At 48.0% G+C, this 21,626-nt stretch overlaps 1 protein-coding gene across 7 annotated transcripts in view; it reads left to right on the top strand.

Annotated features, from left to right (window-relative positions):
• Positions 1-21,626, top strand: part of LOC135006019 (uncharacterized) — a 425,336-nt gene that overhangs the window by 388,115 nt on the left and 15,595 nt on the right. For 3 of the 7 annotated variants that reach the window (XM_063951982.1, XM_063951984.1, XM_063951986.1), the window contains 3 exons: positions 3,339-3,382; positions 3,607-3,658; positions 5,962-6,066. In XM_063951982.1, the coding sequence (XP_063808052.1) occupies positions 3,339-3,382; positions 3,607-3,658; positions 5,962-6,066 (201 nt within the window). Of the gene's footprint in view, positions 1-3,338; positions 3,383-3,606; positions 3,665-5,961; positions 6,067-11,484; positions 11,535-21,626 lie in introns of those variants that run through there. The other 4 variants (XM_063951987.1, XM_063951985.1, XM_063951983.1 and 1 more) reach the window with 3 other exon arrangements.

Here is a 21,626-nt window from a genome sequence, read left to right as displayed (position 1 = left end):
AGCTTACCAGCTTTACCCGCAGCAAGAGTTACCTTGCAAAAGGCTATTCAAAAGATTTTGCAGACAGGGGTGGTGGTGCCTGTACCTCTTCAGTTATGCAACTGGGGTTTTTACTCCAGTCTTTTTGTCGTACCCAAACCAGACAGTTCGGTGCGCCCCATCTTGAACTTGAACTTTCTAAACCCGTATCTGCGGGTATTCAAATTCAAGATGGAATCCCTGCGGGCGGTGTTGTCCGTGCTGGAGGAGGGGGAGTTCATGGTATCTCTGGATGTCAAGGATGCTTACCTACTCAGGTTTGCCATATTGAACGACCATGTCCAGTTTCAGGCCTTACCCTTTGGATTATCCACAGCTCCAAGGGTTTTCACCAAGGTCATGGCGGAGATGATGCTGCAGCTGCGCATGATGGGAGTGAACATAATCCCCTACTTGGACAATCTCCTAATAAAGGCTGTGTCCAGGGAGCATCTGCTGGATAGCATTGATCTGATGACTCAACTACTGACGGATCATGGGTGGATCCTAACTTTTCAGAAGTCTCACCTGGAACCGACCCAAAGTCTTCAGTTCCTGGGAATGATACTGGATACTGTGTCTCAAAAGGTGTTTCTCCCGAGGGACACAGCCTTGACTATCCAGGCTATGGTGCGCTCGGTGCTCGGTCCTCGCAAGGTATCCATACATCTCTGCAACCGATTACTGAGCGAGATGGTGGCTGCTTACGAGGCAATCCAATACGGCAGATTTCATTCCTGACCATTTCAGCTGAATCTGCTGGACAAATGGTCAGGGTCTCACCTTCACATGCATCAGGAAGTGACGTTGTCCCCGCAAGTCCGGATTTGTCTCTTGTGGTGGACACAGGTTTCTCACCTGGTGGAGGGCAGGAGTTTCAATATCCACCCATGGACTTTACTGACAACGGATGCCAGCCTCCGGGGTTGGGGGGCTGTGACCCAAGAGGCCCAGTTCCAGGGGATTTGGTCATGACAGGACTCTGCCCTACCAATAAACATCCTGGAACTCAGGGCAGTTTACAATGCTCTTCCGCAGGCTATCCAGGTTCAGTCGGACAACGCCACGCTAGTGGTGTACATCAACCGACAAGGGGGAACAAGAAGCAGAGCGGCGATGCAAGAGGTGTCGAAGATCCTCCTCTGGGCGGAGGCAAACACAAGGGCCATCTACGCCATATTTTATCCAGGAGTGGACAACTGGGAAGCGGACTTCCTCAGCAGGCACGACCTCATCCAGGGGAATGGGGCCTACATACCAAGGTGTATCAACAGTTAATTCACCGGTGGGGCGGTCCACAGATAGATTTGATGGTTTCTCAACTCAACAAGAAGCTATGCCGTTACTGTTCCAAAACGAGGGATCCGCAGGCTGTAGCAGTGGATGCGCTGATGACACCGTGGATGTACCAGTTTGAGTACCTGTTCCCTCCGCTACCACTAATCCCAAGGGTTCTCAAAAGACTAAGAAGGGAAAGCGTTCAGGCAATTCTAATTGCCCCAGATTGGCCTCGACAGGCGTGGTACTCGGACCTCCTGACCATGTCTCTGGAGGATCCCTGGCCTCTGCCGCTCCAAGAAGATCTTCTTCAGTAAGGTCCGTTCATCTATCCAGACTTACAGCGGCTACGTTTGATGGCTTGGAGGTTGAGAGGGAGATTCTAGCAAAGACAGGTCTCCCCTCACAGGTTATTTCCACCATGGTCCAGGCCAGGAAGATGGTTACGTCAAAACACTATCATTGTATCTGGAAAAAGTATGTTTCCTGGTGTGAAAGTATTAAGGTTTCTCCTGTGGAGTTTAAATTTGGTAGTTTTCTGCTTTTCCTACAAGCGTCAGTGGATATGGGCCTACGTCTAGGCTCTATTAAAGTACAGATTTCGGAGCTCTCTATTTTCTTCCAGAAACAACTTGCCCTGTTACCAGAAGTACAGACTTTCCTGAAGAGAGTTCTTCATATGCAACCACCCTTTGATCCTCCCACAGCTCTGTGGGATCTCAATGTGGTTCTGTCCTTTCTCAAATCGGATTGGTTTGAACCCTTACATAGGGTGGAGTTGAAATTATTCACCTGGAAGACGGTGATGTTATTGGCATTGGCATCTGCCAGACGTGTCTCTGAATTAGGGGCCTTATCCTGTAAAAGCCCTTACTTGATTTTTCATGAAGACAGATAGGAACTTCGGACTAGTCCTCAGTTTTTGTCTAAGGTGGTGTCTGCCTTTCATGTGAACCAGCCTATTGTGGTTCCAGTGTTATCTGATGCTTCTGTGGGCCGTGAGTACTTGGATGTAGTCAGGGCTCTGAAGATTTATGTCAAAAGGACGGCAGGCCATCGGAAATCTGACTCGCTGTTTGTCCTTTATGATGCCTTCAAGATTAGTTGGCCAGCTTCTAAGCAATCTATTGTTCGTTGGCTCAGGTTGACTATTCAACAGGTCTATACTTCGGTGGCTCTGCCTTTGCCGACGTCTATTCAGGCCCACTCGACGAGGTCGGTGGGGTCCTCCTGGGCGGCTGCCCGGGGTGTCTCAGCTCTACAATTGTGCCAAGCTGCAACTTGGTCTGGTTCAAACACGTTTGTTAAATTCTATAGGTTCGATACCTTGGCAAAGGATGACCTTAAGTTTGGTCAGGTGGCTTTGCAGGGGTTTCAGCACTCTCCCGCCCGTTTGGGAGCTTTGGGACTTCCCCATGGTACTACAGTATAAGACCCCAGTTTCCACTAAGACGTAAGAGAAAATAAGAATTTAATACTTACCGGGAATTCCTTTTTCTCCTAGTCCGTAGTGGATACTGGGCGCCCGCCTCAGTGCTTCGTTCCTGCTTACCTGTGTAAGTTTTTGGTTGGACCGATGTTGCGGTCCTCTTCTGCTGTTGGGATAGCTGTGCTTTCCTGGTTAGGTTGGTGTTGCTATCCTCTGTTCTGGTTAGCGCCCTCCTTTCGTTTATGGTTGTGTGTTGGCTTAATGCCTCACCGCTGTTGTTTTGTTCTTTGGTCAGATTATGTCCGTCTCCTCGTGCAGTTTCCTAGACTGAGTCTGCTAGATGGGGCATAGATGAGGAGCCAGCACACACATGCACACACTAAATTTTAAAGTGCCAGGCTCCAGTGGGCCTGATCTATACCCCATGGTACTAAGATATAAGACCCCAGTATCCACTACGGACTAGGAGAAAAGGAATTACCGGTAGGTATTAAATTCCTATTTTTTCCCCCAACGGCCTATTCACTACAGATATGTTCTTGCACTTGTTCTGTGTGCCTGACTGTTTTTTTTTTTTTGTGTTATTTCACTGTGTACATTTCATTTTTTTCAGGGGCTCTTTCTAAACAGTTCAACTTCAGCAACATTGCAATGCAGGTATGTGGCCATTTGAAATTCCTTATTACAGCATTACATACGAATGTCGACATACTGTACACGTCATCATTCTGAATGTAAACATTCTCAGGACTTTATTACATGACAATTCCCATCATCACCCTACTAATATTCTAATGTCAATGTCTCTGTGCTTGTTGATCATAGTATTTTACTTATAACTGTGATACTTTTTCTGATGTATTTTTTTTTTTCTCCTTTAGATTAAAAGCCCCATAAGGTCTGCAAAACCCTCTTTATCACACAGCAGCAATGGTAAGGGAGTTTGAGGACAAAGACAAAAATCCCTTGAGGACATACAGCTATTGCTATTAAATAACAATAATGTGAAACACATATTGGAGCTGATTCTGAGTGGCAGGCACAGTAGCTGTAGCTGCAGGCAGCCGAGGAAACCTGATTTGCCACCTTATGCTAATATGAAAATCCGTAGGACTAGTGCGAAGATTCCTGCAACTACCAGCGGAAAGCTGCTCTGCTCACTGACATTAACCAGCTGCCACAACAGTCATCATTAGTATTAGCCCTTGCACCAACCCCCAGCTAGGCGCAAAAGATATGTCAGAAACAGGCTTCCCTTCCTGTATGCATGACCCAGGATCTCAAGGAGCATTGGATACACGCCTACTAGACAGGGCTGTACCTTGCACTCACATTGTCACTGACAGTTGCCAAACCGAAATACTGTACACAATTACACGGAACGATAGATCCAACCAAGTTCCTTCGGACTTGAATAGGATGGACATAAGTGTGTAAATTAGCATATGCACATGCACGTGCACTGAAAGCAAAATCAGAATCAATTTTTATTGCCCAAGTTTACCTCCGTATACCTGGAATTTATCTCTGGTTTACTGCACGCAGAAAACTCACATAAATAAACATCTTACATTTCAATCACACTGCATTAAACAGCACATAAGTAATAACAATCAAAAGCCAATAAAATCGCCTATTATAAAAAAAAAGAGGTGTTCTATTTATAAAAACAAGACAAACAAATTGTGATATGCAGCTGCCTCCATGATGCTGGCCTGGAGTGGAAAGGCTTGACTTAACATTCGCCAGACCAGTCTCAAAGGATATACACACGTGACCCGGCTAGCTGGTCCAGGCATGCACAGTGGATTTGAAAGCTCAAACTTGGGAGTCAATTTAAAAAAAATTCTGTTCAACTAAATCTTGGATCCAAATCTTGGATATCGCCGTCAGTTTGGAGTGTCTGAATCCTAGATTTACTAAGCAAAGCGTATGACTGTCTATTGAATTTCGATAGTGAAACTCATTGGTTTGTTCTGGCATTGAATTCCATCACACAACACATTTACGATAGACTCTCTATACAAATAAACCAATGAGATTTGACAGAATCCGAAAATAAACTTCATATCGTTTTCCTCTTGGTAGAAGGCATCACATGCATCTGTTACACCACAACTGTCTTATAAAGATGCCCCAAGCTGTCCAAACATGTGCACTGTACTGGCTTTTGGAGGTGGAGGAGTTTAGGGTGTCTTTTTGTCTTGCTTGTGGCTGTAGTAGACTTGTACTCTATTTGTCTGCAGTGGTTTTTTTTATTTTGTCTTGTGACTATGTGGCTGGGGTGTATTTGTGGTGCGTGTTAGTTTAGGTTTAAGTTGCCTGTGTTTTTTTATCTGTGTTATATGTGACAAGTTGAATTGAGAGGGATGGGAGTAGGAAAAAGGATGAGGAGGTTATGGCAGAGGCAGAACTAGAGGAGGAGGTAGCCCAGTAGGGTGGGTTAGAGTCTGAGGAGCTGATGATAATGCATCCACACAGTGCACTAAAACCAAGGCTGTGCAGAATATACTGCTTGGACATCTACTGTGTGATGGAAAAAGCTCATTTGGAAGTGGGTTGTGGATGCAGTTAATTCTGCTGGACATATGTAGCATGAAGTTGAACCCTGAAAACTGGTTTAGTGACCTGAAACACAGGGTAAACATCACAGAGGCTTGGGTGAAGGGTCCCCTTTGGCAATGGAGTATCAGGACTATGAAAAACCATTGCAGCCCATCATCCCACCTGAAGTGACCCGGGCCCTCCATTTGCATTACAGGGATGCTTCACCTAAGCCGGGTGAGTACCTTTGTTGTTTTAAATACTGCAGTGTGCGTCATTGCTGAACATGTGTCCAATATACTTGTGTGTCATTCTTACTTACTGTATAGTTCCAATGCTGTCTGTAATGTCCTTGTTAATGAATGTATGCAGAGATAGACAGGATGTTGGTTCAGTAGCATTGTACTGGTGGCTACCAAAATCTTGGCCCACACCTGCTGAGATACCTCCTGTATGTAACTTAATGTGTGATGTGCCCATCTGCAGTCAAACAAAGTGTGTAATTTTGATTTTATTGCATTCAATGCATATTTTAAAAAAATTCAAAGCACAGCCCTCCAAGCCAACCAAGTCTCGCCCCGTCGTCATCAAGGATGATGACGTGGCATGTAAAGTGGTGTTACAAATGTCTGTGACATTGTGTTCACAATCCATAGCTTGGCCTTGTTCTCAGAAGTGTGTTTCTTCTGTAGGAACATCATCTTCATCTGAAAGGTTTCCGCCACCAGCTTCCCAACTAGAGTCAGGATTGCCGCAGATTGAAATGTCATCTACACCTCCATCTGCCCAAACAGTTGGTGAGTATCTTTAATACAAAGTTTGTACCATAAACATTTGTCATATAAATGGTACATATACAGTACCTCAATCCCCTTTTAATATAATTGTTTGGGGAATATAGTCTTACTAGGTGATTCATCGCGCCCTATGGGCGCTCTTCACACCGTCGTAAGGGGCTATGCCCCCTTAACTCTTGCACACCCTTGTGGCGTGCAATATTTTTATTATATGGAGTATTACATCCAATCATAATTGTTTGAGTGGTTAAATATTGCACGGACAAAGGGTGTGCAATGGTTAAGGGGTCGAAGCCCTTTGCAACGGCGTGAACAGCGCACGCAGGGCCTGGTGAATCACCTAGTAGGTGCTGTGGTTGGGGGAGTGGCAGGTGCGGGGAAGATGTGGATGGGACCGGAAGGTGGCATGGCTGTGTGTTGTATGTTTTTGGAACTTTGTATATGGTATTGTAGTGTGTGGAAGTTGGGGGGGGGGGGGGGTGGACATGAGTTGGCATGTTATTGCATGTGTGGGGGGGAGGGCTCCATTGTGGGCATATGGTTGTGTTATTGTGTTGTCAGAATGCATTGGCTGTATAGAGAGGGTGGCGGGTGTGTAGTAGGGGTTGTGTGGTGGTGTGCAGAATTGTGGAGGGTCTGGAAGGTTATGTAGGTGTTGCAGTGTAATTGCAGAGGGGTAAGTGTGTGTGTGTGTGTGTGTGTGTGTGTGTGTGTGTGTGTGTGTGTAAGTAAAAAGTGTTGGGTAGTGATGTATGTTGTTAGCGTAGTACACCCAGCTTCCCCATCACGTCGGCGCAGACAGGGGCAACATAGAGGTCTGCAAAGGCCCCCAACATGTGTTGGTTTACAGATGTGCTGGGGTCACACAGTGATGGAAACAGGGGGGCTACAGTGAAGGTTCCAGCCCTCCCCACTACCCCAGCAGAAAGTGTATAATACAGGGGACTCGGTCCCACACTGTTTCAGGAGTGGGCATCACCACAACGTCCGGACCCTGCGCACGTCCACAGTAGCGTCAGCAGCAACTGCCTGGGTGGGGATGACAGGGCTGATGGCAGTCCTGTCTCCAGCGGCAGGTAGAAAAAAAAACCTCTCCCATCGCAGCACCTCCACCATGGCAAATAGGGACACAAGAATAGATGCCCCCCCCCCCCACCATAACATGAGCCATCCCCCTCCCCCAATATCAGTTATCTCCTCCCCTTTATAAGGCATGCCCCTCCCTCCCTTCGCCCATAATATCAGGCATTCCGTTATGTCGTCGTCGTCCCCATAACAGCCTTCCTTCCCAGGTGGGGAAGGGGGGAGGGGTGCGCTGCTGCTGCCTCGTATATAAACCATATAGATTATTGTGTGGATGATGGTGTTGGGGGCTGCGGGTGGATGGGGAGGGTGTTGGGTGAAGGTTGCAGTGGGTGTTGCTGGAGTGGCAACAGGAGTGTCTTGCACAGGCAGACAGGTGCGGGTGACGGGCCTGGTGAAGGGCAGAGGGAGCTGGCGTGCTAGTGAGGGAGGCTGGTGAGAGAGTGTGTGCAGCGGTAGTGGGGAGGGGGGGAGCGGTGTGTGCAGGCCTGTCGGGCGGTGGAAAACCGGTGCAGGTGAGGAGGCTGGTGAAGGGCAGAGGTAGCTGGGCTGGTAGTGAGGGAGGATGGCGGCCAGGTGTCGGGCAGCTCCGTGCGAGAGTGTGTGCAGCGGTAGTGGGGAGGGGGGAAGCGGTGTGTGCGGCCCTATTGCGCACAGGAAGACAGGTGCGGGTGACGGGGCTGAGAGTGAGGGAGGCTGGCGGTGTGCTGTCGGGCGCCTCCGTGACAGTGTGTGCAGCGGTAGTGGGGAGCGGTGTGTGATTAGCCGTAAGTGTGTGGCTCCTATATACAGCAGATAGGCTGATGGTGTTGGGGGCGGGGGGTGGATGGGGAGGGTGGATTGTGGTGGGTGAAAGCATTCCACTTCCCCCCCTTCCAGCACAATAACAGGCATGAATTGAACTCCCCCCCCCCCCCCCCCAACAATATAAGCCTTACTCCCAAGGTGTGGTAAGGGGGTCCTCTGTGCGGTGTTGTACGGCACCTCCGTGAGCTGTGGGTGAGGGGGCTGCTGAAGGGCGGTGGAAGTGAGGGAGCCTGGCTGTCACTGTGCGGAGTGCTCGGGCTCCGTAAGTGCAGTGTGTGCAGTTGTGCGGCCGTGAGTGTATTTTGCGGTGGTGGGTCCTGTACGGCACCTCCGTGAGGTGTGGGTTACGGGGCTGCTGAAGGGAGGTGGAAGTGAAGGAGGCTGGCTGTGCGGTGTGGTCCGTAAGTCCAGTGTGTGTAGCAATGTGTGCGGCCGTGACTGTATATCAACGGCGCGGCTGCAGTGTAACAGATGGTAGGGGGGGGGGGGGGGGACGGACTAGCACCGGACTTGTTAGCGGGTGTGTGTGTTGCCATGGTGGGTGTTTGCAGGGGAGGGGTAGAGTGGGGTGAGGGTGTGTAGGTCTCCTTGCTTACCTGGCAGTGTGGGCCGTCAGTGAGAATGGTGTGTCTGCCTGGTGGTCCCTTCTGCTATGGTGTGTCATGTGGTGTGCTGACACAGACAGGGCAGGGTCTGTGACTCCACCCAGCGTTAGAAGTGCAGCCACAGAGTCACAGGGCTAATATATAGGAGATTTACAGTATATGCATCAGATGAGGTAGAGGCCAATGTTGCATTGTCCTGGAGGCAGTTTTATTACTATTACATTTTTGAACAAAATCAGTGAACAAAAATTAGTGGCAACAGAGTTTAGTCAAACAGGTGGGTCTTAATGATTTACTGTATGAAAGGTAATAAATTGTTGGAAGCTTTGTCAAATCTTATATGGCTTTGTCAAAAAATACTTACACAGTGCTCTGACATAGATCACGAAATTGTCAACACATATATTCTCCACCGCCAGAGCCAGTCTCAGTACTTGTAGAAGCAGAAAACATGATAGCTTGTGAGTTTTTGAGTTATCCCCGCAAATAGCCCCAAGCCACCACCCAGGCCTCAAGTTTAAGACCCGGCTCCTACTCCTGCAGCAGATCCGGCAGCTTCCATCATGCAAGCCATGGCTGCGTTTGAGGATAGACACTGGCCTAATGGCCACCCAAATCAGACAGTTCTCCTAAATGAACAAACATTTACAGAAGCGTAACGGTTTTACTATGGGCCTAATTTAGAGATGGATGCTATTCTAATGCTGCAGGAGGCATCATCTGAGGACAAAAGACGCCCCTTGACAGCATGGTCTCAATGGTCGCTGCCTTAGGCCATCTGAAGCCTCAGCTTATTCTGAATAACCAGTGGAACTGCTCAGCCGGGGCCAGGAAGTCTGCATACGGAGATGCAGACCCCAGACTCAGCACGCATACAAAACAAGTTTGCATGCATATCTAAATAAGGCCCTATGTGCCTAATTTAGACCTAATAGCTGTTGTGTGCGAAATCGCACAGCTGGCGATTATCAAATGACTGCGCATGCGTATGCACCAAAATGCGCATGCGCGTTGCCAAACAGCGATAGAATGGTGCGAAAATTTAGATCGCTAGGCGTTCGCAAGGTGATCGACAGGAAGGAGACGTTTGTGGGTGGTAACTGGACGTTTTCTGGGAGTGTCAGGAAAAACGCAGGCATTCCCAAGCATTTTATGGGAGGCTGTGTGACGTCAGCTCCGGCCCCAAACAGCCTGATTCTATCGCACTGTAGGAGTAAGTCTTGGGCTACGCACAGGCTGCACAGACTGGAAAAATCATTCGATGGTGGTTTGCAGATGTCCGCTGAATTTTCGCACGGTGTACACATGCATTCGGACACTTGCATGGGGCGGGTTTTCACTCTTCCTGGGCGGCAACCTCTACAAATTTGCAGCACAACAATCAGGTCTGAATTAGGGGGGTCATTCCGAGTTGTTCGCTCGTTGACGATTTTCGCAACGGAGCGATTAAGGCGAAAATGTGCATGCGCATGGTACGCAGTGCGCATGCGCTAAGTATTTTAGCACAAAACTTAGTAGATTTACTCACGTCCGAACTAAGAATTTCCATCGTTGAAGTGATCGGAGTGTGATTGACAGAAAGTGGGTGTTTCTGGACGGAAACTGACCGTTTTCAGGGAGTGTGCGGAAAAATGCAGGCGTGCCAGGATAAAACGCGGGAGTGTCTGGAGAAACGGGGGAGTGGCTGGCTGAACGTCAAACCAGGTTGTGACGTCAAACCAGGAACGAAACGGGCTGAGCTGATCGCAGTGTAGGAGTAAGTCTCGAGCTACTCAGAAACTGCTAAGATTTTTCTATTCGCAATTCTGCTAATCTTTCGTTTGCAATTCTGCTAAGCTAAGATACACTCCCAGAGGGCGGCGGCCTAGCGTGTGCAATGCTGCTAAAATCTGCCAGCGAGCGAACAACTCGGAATGACCCCCTAGGTCCCATGTACGTTGTGACATAGAAGAATTTATCACCATTTTGACCCCTTTTTGCCTGTAAAGGTATCATTTGTTACCAGTGGTGGTTGTTCACCCGGGACTACAGCACAGACAAAAGCTAGAGGGGAGCTGGATGAAACATAACCACTAAGCACTAATATTGGAAGGTGTCTGTGGTGCCCGGTGAGTTAAGCTTACGTTCCCGAAGACTCCTGCCAATATTAGCGGTTGTGTTTTATCCGTCTCCCAACCGCCACTGCTTATTACATTGATTACGTACTGCTAACCAGTTTCATATATGACTTTTTGAAATATTTTTTGGGGGATCCAGCATGAGATATAACCAATGCCATGCTAAATTATGGTCAAAATAGTGGAAATCGAAGGGTAACGTGGATTCCCACGTGTGATTTGCAACCCTAAAACTATGAGGTGTGTTAGGATTGCAAGCACACAAAACATACGTTATTATGTGTAACACTTTACCACATTTTACACTTTTTAAATGAACCAATTAAACCTTATTTAAAGGTCAATGTTTGGCTTTTAGCCTTGTAAAACACAAGCCAATAGTAATCTTTAGGTGGAAGGTTACAATATACTTACAGATAAAGAAACTGTATTAATGATTGCTTGACCTGCTTACCACTGTCTGTCAGGGACATGTTGTGAGGTAAATGGCTCAGGAGGCATTGGCTAGTACCAGAGCCAGATTTACACACAATATATGAGCCAAAGGGTTCATGTGGGCATTATGCACAGATGCAGCAGTATATACTGTTGGAAATTTTGGGAATTTTTTATCAGAGATGTGCGGGAAAGGTAGGCAGGGGAGGCACTGCCTCTCAATTTATTGGAAAAATATATATTAAAAAAAATCATTCAACAGTGAACATTTTTTTTGCTGGCAAATATATGCACAAGGAATGTAATGACCTTTTTCTATCCCTTGTTGCAGTACTAACCTCATAGGAATAACATTATTTTTATATGTGCAGATCAAGCTACGTCTGAGAGCTCTCCAAGACTTTGTCCTTCTTTTGAATCAGTAAGATTGCTAATATACTTCCCACCTTTCGTGTCTTAGTAGCCTGTTTTTGAAAAAGTGTAGAAATGGGCTGTAATGTGCCATCTCTTTGTATTAATAAGAGCAGGAGAACAGAACAAATTATTAATAAACTGGTGCTTTTACAGCTCCACTGATAAGAGACTGTATTGGCGAGTCTACATTATAGTGATAGCCATTCTTTTGGTAGGGCTGCTGTATTTCAAAAATAAAAATCTGACGGTATCCCACCAGCGCAGTCAACCTGCAGCGCACACTGTTATACAAATAGTATAATATGGGGCAAAATACAGGCTGTACATAGGATACAGTGGTGTTTGGTCTTTGTATGCTCACAATTTATCCTGATGTTGTGCATTTTCATTAGGAAAATGTCTGCTGAACAAATATAGAAATATTTTTACTACTCACATTATGATGTAGATCAGGTGTGGCCACCGTGTGGCTTTCCTGCTGTTTTGAAATTACCAACATACTTCACCATCCGATCAGGGGTGTAGCGTGGGTAACTCCGGTGGAGCGCGAGCTCCGGGCCCCGAAAAAGTTAGAGGGCGTGCTGCCACCCACCACACCCCCTTCCTGGGGGCCACCATACTGGCAATTGCAGTAGGGAACAGGGCAGGCCAGTGGCGAAAGCAGGAGACACTGACAGCCGGCACATGCTGGAGCTCTGCCATCCTCTGTATACTGTTTGTATCACTGCAAGAGAAGGTAATAAGAAATACCCAAGGGTATTCGGGCGCTGTGAGGCGAGGTGCTCAGCTAAGCGGCAGCCAATGTTAAGAGGGAAGTCACTCCCAATATATGTACACTGATAAAAAGAAAAAGAGGAGGCTGCGCTTCAAGAGGAAAAGAACAATAATCCACTAAATGTGTACAATTTTATGACAATTTATTAAAAACACTAACTCATTAAAAAACAACAGTATTCTGTGCAGTTATATTGTGCCATGTGCATGCATGAAAGGAATAAAATTTACCCAAGATATTGGTTCAGGACATGTATCACATAAGCTCTATAGGATCCGTTCCCGATATTGCCCTTAAATGATATAGGTCCAGTTGTAATCCACTATAGCGAGTCCCTTTTAGATGGTGTCTAGAGAGTCCTTTACAAATTCCATATGCCGCTAGAGGATTCAGGAGACACGAAGGTGGATTATTGTTCTTTTCCTCTTGAAGCGCAGCCTCCTCTTTTTCTTTTTATCTGTTTGTATCACTGTCTGCTTGTACCTGTGCAGCAGGGTTACTTCTGTCCTGCAGCGTCACTCTCTGCCCCTGCTGCTGCAGCATCTCTCTCTTTCCTGGAAGCTGTAGCACATGTCTCTACTTTAGATGCTACAGTAGCTCTCTATACCCTAGCTGCTGCAACAGCTCTTTCTGCACCGGCTTCTGCAGAACCTCTCTCTGCCCCAGCTGCTGCAGCACTTCTCTCTACATTGATGCTGCAGCACCTCTCTCTTCCTCTTAGGCTGCTGTAGCACCTCTCTCTGCCCCTCAAACTGCTGCGGCACAGCTCTCTCTGCCCCTCAAACTGCTGTGGCACAGCTCTCTCTGCCCCTCAGGCTGCTGCGGCACAGCTCTCTCTGCCCCTCAGGCTGCTGTGGCACAGCTCTCTCTGCCCCTCAGACTGCTGTAGCACAGCTCTCTCTGCCCCTCAAGCTGCTGTGGCACAGCTCTTTCTGCCCCTCAGGCTGCTGTAGCACAGCTCTCTCTGCCCCTCAGGCTGCTGTAGCACAGCTCTCTCTGCCCCTCAAGCTGCTGTGGCACAGCTCTCTCTGCCCCTCAGGCTGCTGTGGCACAGCTCTCTCTGCCCCTTAGGCTGCTGTGGCACAGCTCTTTCTGCCCCTCAGGCTGCTGTAGCACAGCTGTCTCTGCCCCTCAAGCTGCTGTGGCACAGCTCTCTCTGCCCCTCAGGCTGCTGTGGCACAGCTCTCTCTGCCCCTTAGGCTGCTGTGGCACAGCTCTTTCTGCCCCTCAGGCTGCTGTAGCACAGCTCTCTCTGCCCCTCAGGCTGCTGTAGCACAGCTCTCTCTGCCCCTCAAGCTGCTGTGGCACAGCTCTCTCTGCCCCTCAGGCTGCTGTGGCACAGCTCTCTCTGCCCCTCAGGCTGCTGTGGAACAGCTCTCTCTGCCCTTCAGGCTGCTGTGGAATAGATCTCTCTGCCCCTCGGCACAGCTCTTTCTCAGGCAATTCTCGGACATTATTTTCATTGAGGCATAGTGGGATTATCAGGTCTGGGATGGCAGTTCTAGGGTAATATTTTAATTGAGGCATTGAGAGATCTTAAAATTGGGGGTGGCAGGGGGGGGGCGATTTTGGTGCATTATTTTCATTCAGAGTTTGGGGGGGGTTCAGGTCTGTGGGAGGTCACATTTTGGGCATTATTTTTCATGAGGGACTGGGAGATTATCAGATCTGGGGGGGCAGTTTTTGGGGCATTATTTTCATTCATGTATTGTGGTGGTTATCAGGTCTTTGAGGGTTTTTATTTGGGGCTTTATTTTCATTGAGGAATTAGGGGAGATGTGAGGTCAGGTCAGTCAGGGCATATATAGTACTTTTAATTTATTTGTAAATAGTTAAATGCAGCTACTTCCATAACGGATCTACTATGGTGTAATGTGTATAAGGGTCTCTACTGTGTGGCATAACGTGTATAAAGGGTACTGCTACGTTGTGTAATGAGATTAACGGACATTACTGTGTGGTGTAATGTGAATTGGTACTATTCTAAGGCCACGCACCTTCCCAATGAAGCCATGCCTCTATATTGATGTTGCAAGCTTTCGGCACGCACTGACCCTATTTTAAACAAAGGAAACTTTCACCCTGATCTCCACAAGGTCTAGAACCAGCCCTGTCACCAATTTAGGATTTTTAAATATTGTTCCTTTTCAAATGTAACATGCCCCCATATGTTGGCTAGACCCCTAATTCAGTACAGGGGAGTGGGGCACTTGAAACATTCCCTTGCTCCTGGCACCATGGCGCATAGCTACACCTCTGCATCCGATTGGTGGGAGCCACAGGTTGCCCAGGCTTAATGTAGATGATGATGTTACCTCACTTTCATTTTATAATAGTAATAATTTTGTTTATATAGCGCTCTTTCTCCAACAGGACTGAAGGCGCTTTACAGACATCCAAAACAATGCACATAATACAGAAGATTTAAGTAAAGCAGCAATATACACACAGACATAAAAGTAAACCTTGAGCACACAGTAAGCATAATACAGGATTTGTGTAGGCATTTGGGTAATAACTTCCAAGGGTTGTGTATTCCACCCTCACAGGTACCAGATGAGGCTGCCATCTTGGGCGCACTGCGTAGCATTACCCTGGGTGGAATAGTCTACCCCTAGAAGGGATAACACAACATGGGGAGATTGCAGAGCCCTAAAGTTCAGAGTAGGGTCCCAACAAAACCACCAAGTCCATGTATTTTTCATCCCATCCACAAGGGTACCAGATGAGGTAGCCATGTTGGGCGCAATACAAACGTTATACTGTGGGAAGCGAGCCATACAAGGGCCCAGTGCATATATGGGAAAACGGGTGTGGTATGCAAGGTCGACCACACTTAGGCTGACAGTGTGTATGTCTACCACTATTGGTCGACAGTAAGTACTGTAGGTCGCCAGGGACTCTAGGTCAACATGTTCTAGGTAGACATGACAAAAGGTTGACATGAGTTTTTGCCCTTTTTTTGTGTAATTTCTCTGTACAGTTACTGGGATCCCCAATTAGTGCACCGCGTCCCCTCGCATGGGCCGCTTCGCTCGCCATGCTTCGGGCAAGGGGCCTCGCTCTGCTGCGATCGGCACAGGTTACCGTTCCCAATTGTAGTCCACGTGTAACGTAAAGTATGAAAAAGTTCAAAAACTGGAAAATAATTGGAAAAACTCATGTCGACTTTTTGTCATGTCGACCTAGAAAGAAACCATGTCAACCTACTTACTGTCGACCAATAGTGGTCGACCTAGACAGTGTCGACCTAAGTACTGTCGACGTAGAGACCGGATACCGGGAAAACTGACACTTGAGTAGTAGTAGTAGTAGTAGTAGTAGTATGATATACACTGTATGTAGGTCACAATGGCAAGGTGTGCAATCAGTGGAGGTAATAGGATCTGAATAGGTTTACCTGTTGATGAGAAGGAGGAGTCGATTCGCAATTAATATCAGTTGAAGATGTAACTAATTACAAGCAGGTATAATACTGCTATTGATTCTGAGTTGGCACATTATAATAGTTTTTGAGTTTTGAGAGTAGGGTACTTAGGGTGAGATGTACTAAGCAATGATAAAAGTGCAGGAATGAGTCAGTGGAGAAGTTGCACATGGCAACCAATCAGCCTTGACATAACATGTATAATTTGCATACTGTAAAAGTATACAGAGCAGCTGATTGGTTGCCATGGGCAACTTCTCCACTTTTATCACTGCTTAGTACATCTCCCTATTAATATCTGCTTTGACAGGTGTAACAACAAAACTGGTCACCATTCCATATGTTAAAAAAGCCTGAGATGCAAGTTTGTTTTTCTTTGAGTTAATATGGGCCATAATGTCAACAGGGCCATATTAGACCATTGAGGGCCCCAGGGCACTTAAAATAGGGGGCCCTCCCCTCTTGTCTGTGCCACGCCCCTGGCTCTGCCCGTTGTGTGTGCATACTCCCCCTGTACCCCTATGAGGTACTAGCAGCAGTGCCGTTGAACGCCCACAAGGACCGGGGTACTGTGTCTCTTAGCCTCATTCCCCCCTTTGTCTCTCAGACTTCTTCTTCACACTGTGTCTATCTACTTCACCCCCCCCCCCCCATGCTTTCCAGCCTCATCCCTCCCTTTGTTTCTCATCCTCACTGTGTCTGTCAGCCTCACCCCCAAACCTATGTCTCTTAGCCTCATCCCCCCCTCATCCCTCTCCCCCCATATCTCAAACTCATCCCCCAGTGTCTCTTAGCCCCCCTCCCCCCCATGTCTTCATACCCCAGGAGTCTGTCAGGCACATTTGCCTGTGTCTCTCCAGCACATCCCTCTTTGAATCCCTAGATCAGTGTATGTATTATTGTGTATCCTAGGTAGTATGACCCTGGGGTATTTATGTATAAATGTATACTCACCTCTCACCACAAGATCTTAACGTGCAGAGAGAGTTAGATTTGGGTGTGATGTGTTCAAACTGAATTCTAATTTGCAGTGTAAAAATAAAGCAGCCAGTATTACCCTGCACAGAAACAAAATAACCCACCCAAATCTAATTCTCTCTGCACATGTTATATCTGCCTCCCCAGCAGTGCACATGGTTTTGCCCATTAGAGATAGATTTTGCTGCTGCGATCAGGTCTGAATTAGGCACATTGAGGGTCATTCCGAGTTGATCGCACGTAGCAACTTTTTGCTGCCCATGCGATCAACTAGACGCCGCAAATGGGGGAGTGTATTTCTGTATGGGGCTGCGTACGCTTGTGCAGTCCTGCTATGCAAAAAATTGTTTCCTGTAAAAGAGGGCCAGGGTAAGAGTTACTTTCACTGTGCGATCGAACCAGCGATGCAGGTTCCGGAATTGACGTCAGACATCCGCCCTCCAAATGCCTGGACACGCCTGCGTTGGACTCACCATTTCCCGAAAACGGTGAGTTGCCGACCCGGTTCCGCCTTCCTCCTGTCAATTTTCTTGCGACCGCTTTCCTCGCTAGCGGCGTCACTGCCTGGCGACGCCCGTCGCCGGGCAACGATGCGTCTGCGCAATGAGGCCGCCGCTCATGCGCAGTTCCGACCCAATCGCATGGCTGCGAGGAAGTGCAGTCGGAATGACCCCCATAATCCGTAATATGATTCACTGCATCAGTGAGGACAGGGAAGCCCTCTAGCATAAGACTCTTGCCTGTGATAAATGTCCGTAGCAATGTTTCATCTTCAGGAAAGCAAAGGATGCATCTTATTTTTGACAGTGGTAAAATTAGGGAAAATAAAACTTGAAGTGCATTAAACATTGACTAAGGAACCCATGGGATTTATTTATAGCAATTTCCTACTTATCGGGGGTCATTCCGAGTTGATTGTTCGCTAGCAGTTTTTAGCAGCCGTGCAAACGCTATGCCGCCGCCCACTGGGAGCGTATTTTAGCTTAGCAGAAGTGCTAATGGTTGTATCGCAGAGCGGCTACAAAAAATTTTTGTGTAGTTTCAGAGTAGCTCAAAACCTACTCAGCGCTTGCGATCACTTCAGACTATTCAGTTCCGGATTTGACGTCACAAACCCACTCAGCGTTCGCCCAGTCACGCCTGCGTTTTTCCTGGCATGCCTGCGTTTTTCCGCACACTCCCTGAAAACGGTCAGTTGCCACCCAGAAATGCCCACTTCATGTCAATCACTCTGCGGCAAGCAGTGCGGCTGAAATGCCTCGCTAGACCCTGTGCAAAACGTTTGTTGTGCCCGTACATCGTGCTTGCGCATTGCGCCGCATACGCATGCGCAGAACTGCCATTTTTTAGCCTGATCGCTGCGCTTCGAACAAATGCAGCTAGCGATCAACTCGGAATGACCCCCCTCATACGGATGGTAGTGGGAGAATAGCTGGGCTACAGGCAAGTATAGGGATCAATCCTTAATTTGTTTCCAATTTTAGTATATAGGGGGTCATTCCGAGTTGGTCGCTCGTTATATTTTTCTCGCAACGGAGCGATTAGTCGCTAATGCGCATGCGCAATGTCCGCAGTGCGACTGCGCCAAGTAAATTTGCTATGCAGTTAGGTATTTTACTCACGGCATTACGAGGTTTTTTCTTCGTTCTGGTGATCGTAATGTGATTGACAGGAAGTGGGTGTTTCTGGGCGGAAACTGGCCGTTTTATGGGTGTGTGCGAAAAAACGCTACCGTTTCTGGGAAAAACGCGGGAGTGGCTGGAGAAACGGAGGAGTGTCTGGCCGAACGCTGGGAGTGTTTGTGACGTCAAACCAGGAACGAAACTGACTGAACTGATCGCAGTTGCCGAGTAAGTCTGGAGCTACTCAGAAACTGCTAAGAAGTGTCTATTTGCAATTTTGCTAATCTTTCGTTCGCAATTTTGATAAGCTAAGATTCACTCCCAGTAGGCGGCGGCTTAGCGTGTGCAAAGCTGCTAAAAGCAGCTAGCGAGCGAACAACTCGGAATGAGGGCCTATGTGCATAGGTATTCTGTCACATTGCAGTGTCAGAAGCAGGGATTGGGGTTTGAGCCTGTATCTGCTTAAGTATTTCTTATGTAAAAAGTGGATCAACCATATTACTTAATGATAGAAAGTAGATCCTTTCTCTTGGTTTTATATGCATGTCTGTTGGTGGTGCTCCCTCGGCTTAGACGCTGAATTAACAGTATAGGGCCTAATTCAGACCTGATCGCTCGCTAGCGTTTTTTGCTGCACTGCGATCAGGTCAGAACTGCGCATGCACCGCAATGCGCAGGCGCGTTGCACGTGTACAAAGCGGATCGTTGCTGTGCGATGGGTTTTACGAAGAATCCATTTGAACAGCCGATCGCAAGGAGATTGACAGGAAGAAGGCATTTGTGGGTGGCAACTGACCGTTTTCAGGGAGTGGTTGGAAAAACGCAGGCGTGTCCAATCGTTTGCAGGGCGGGTGTCTGACGTCAATTCCGGTCCCGGACAGGCTTAAGTGATCGCAGCGGCTGAGTCAGTCCTGGACTACTCAGAAACTGCACAAGATCTTTTTGTACCGTTTGGCTGCACATACGATTGCACATTTCCACAGCTAATATACACTCCCTGGTGGGTGGCGACTATGCGAATGCAGGACTGCACAAAAACTGCTTGGACATTCCGCTGAATTCCGCCATCTTGTGCGTTCTCCTGCGCTGCAGTTACTCCTCTCCTGAGTAACTCGGCTTCTCCAATCGGGTGATGAAAAGCCGCCTGGGATAATCCCACCGCTATGCCAACAATTTCTGTGACAGGACGGTCCCGTACGAAAGCACTCGTCGCTTTCGCGTCCCGTTGGCTGCGCACAGAATGGAAGGTCAAGTCACACGAGGCCTGACCACATAGGGGATTCCCGCTTACCGTCAGTAACCGCCTGTTACTGACTCCACCCACTGCGTTGTGGGCGGGTTTATGCTGCCACCACCAAACTCCTAACCTGCCGTGGCGTTTGGAACCACGGTTCTGCTCTGTATGTGCCGACGCACTGCCTTACCACACCTGTGCGGTGTTGACTAATCCCCACTAGCCACTTGCTAGGCCTCTACCGGTAGCTGGCGGAAGGCGGAACTTGGAGACGTTAGGTGCTTCCCTGGACAGCTGGAGGACGGGGCTATGTTTGGAATAACCCTGTTGGTCACAAGATGAAGCAATCTTCTTGAGGCAATGATGTTTATTTGCTCAATAATAACCTTTAAAAAGGCTCCTCCCTATTGCTAGGGGCAACAGCATACAATCAGATGTTTCAGCAGAATAAAGATGGTACAACTACAATACAACTCTGGAGGCACGCAGGTCTCCTTTTTATGTCAGTTTTCCACACAGTACCACAGGGGGGTAAGCCCTCCCTGTCTTCTCCAACCAATCAGGTTATTTTACAAAATACCAATAAATAAATTACATTTCAAAAGGAGATAAGTGCAATAATACAAAATATCCTCCTTCCTGTCACCCAGACAACGTTTGGTATCAGATTAACATTCACTATTGATAAATTTATCACATAGCTTCAAAATAGAAATGTTTCTGTCTCATTCACATCCCCAGGCAAACCCAGTGTTTGAGATTACAACAGGAAAGGCTACAATACAAACAAACAGTCTTCCTTCCTGCATCTGCCATTCAGGGTTCGTATATCAATTAAATCATTACATGAAACAGGTTCCAAGTCCAGAACTACTTTACATATGGGATAAGGAGATCCCTGTGAGTAACATCTCTCTAAGTACCTTACACATCAAAAGGTATTGTCATTCACACCTCTCTGCTAGGACAGGACCATTAGCATGCCACTTCCTACTGACAGGAGATGATTATTCAAACATCTATAGTAAGTGCATTTTAAAACCAACACAGCTTACACATTCCTTCTAAGTGCTGGCATTTGCATTAAATATAACATTGGTGAAAACACAGTAGTAAATATATTTTTAAATACCCGGTGCCTAGCACCCACACTACATTTAAAGATGGCGTTTAGCACCAGTGCACAGTTTAAAAGTGGCGCCAAGCGCCCATTGTCCTTGAATATGGCGCCGGTCACTGAGGGTTAACCCCTTCAGTGCCGCGCCGCCATTGTCCACGTTGGCTGGGGTCTCTCCGGCCACACTCCCCCCCCCCCCCCCCCATTCAAGCGGGTCAACCAGGGACCCATGTCCCAACGATTTGGTCCCTGGTCCCGCAGTCCTTAATGAGGTTACCGGGAGTTCTTTGGGGGTTCAGGCTCCTCCTGACGTGACAGTCCATCCGCAACAGTCTGTCCAATTTCCCCAAGGTAGGTTGCAGCCACCTAACAGGTGGGTGGTAAGTCACCACAGTGGGGGGCCAGTTACACACAAGTGCCACCCACGGTGTCCCAATTGTGGCATACCTCACCTCCCACAATAGCAGTATACTGCTCAAACAGGCCACAGGGTGCTCCTGCCCATATGGCTCTTTCTGGCTCGGTACTGCTCCCAGTCCATGCAGTGGCGCAGTAGTTCGTAACGCACAGTCCTGGTCAAGAATGTGCGCCATCAGCACTGGAGCGGGTACCTGAGCCTCCTTCAATGACTGGAATGCCAACTCGCAAGCGGGTGCAAAGTCCACTGACTTGGGAATGCCCTTCCTAGCCATCTCTGTCAAGGGGTTCACTACAGGACTAAAGTCAATGACAACGTGTCCGTAGGGCCTTACAGGTTCTAAGGTCAGTACCGGTCTGGGTGATGTGGGTCGGGGACAGCCTCTGGTTGCCTCCACCCCCTCTGGTTTTGGCCTACCCCTGTCTCCTCCCACATGGTGCCCCGGGCACTGCACCTCCATCATACCTATCTGGCAACTGTCTGCCCGAACTATCAGACCTGCCCTCCAATCCTCTTCTGTCGACCTAT

Source organism: Pseudophryne corroboree, chromosome 2 (genome assembly GCF_028390025.1).
Source record: "Pseudophryne corroboree isolate aPseCor3 chromosome 2, aPseCor3.hap2, whole genome shotgun sequence".
Taxonomy (NCBI): Eukaryota; Metazoa; Chordata; class Amphibia; order Anura; family Myobatrachidae; genus Pseudophryne; species Pseudophryne corroboree.
This window is presented reverse-complemented; position numbering and strand designations above follow the sequence as displayed.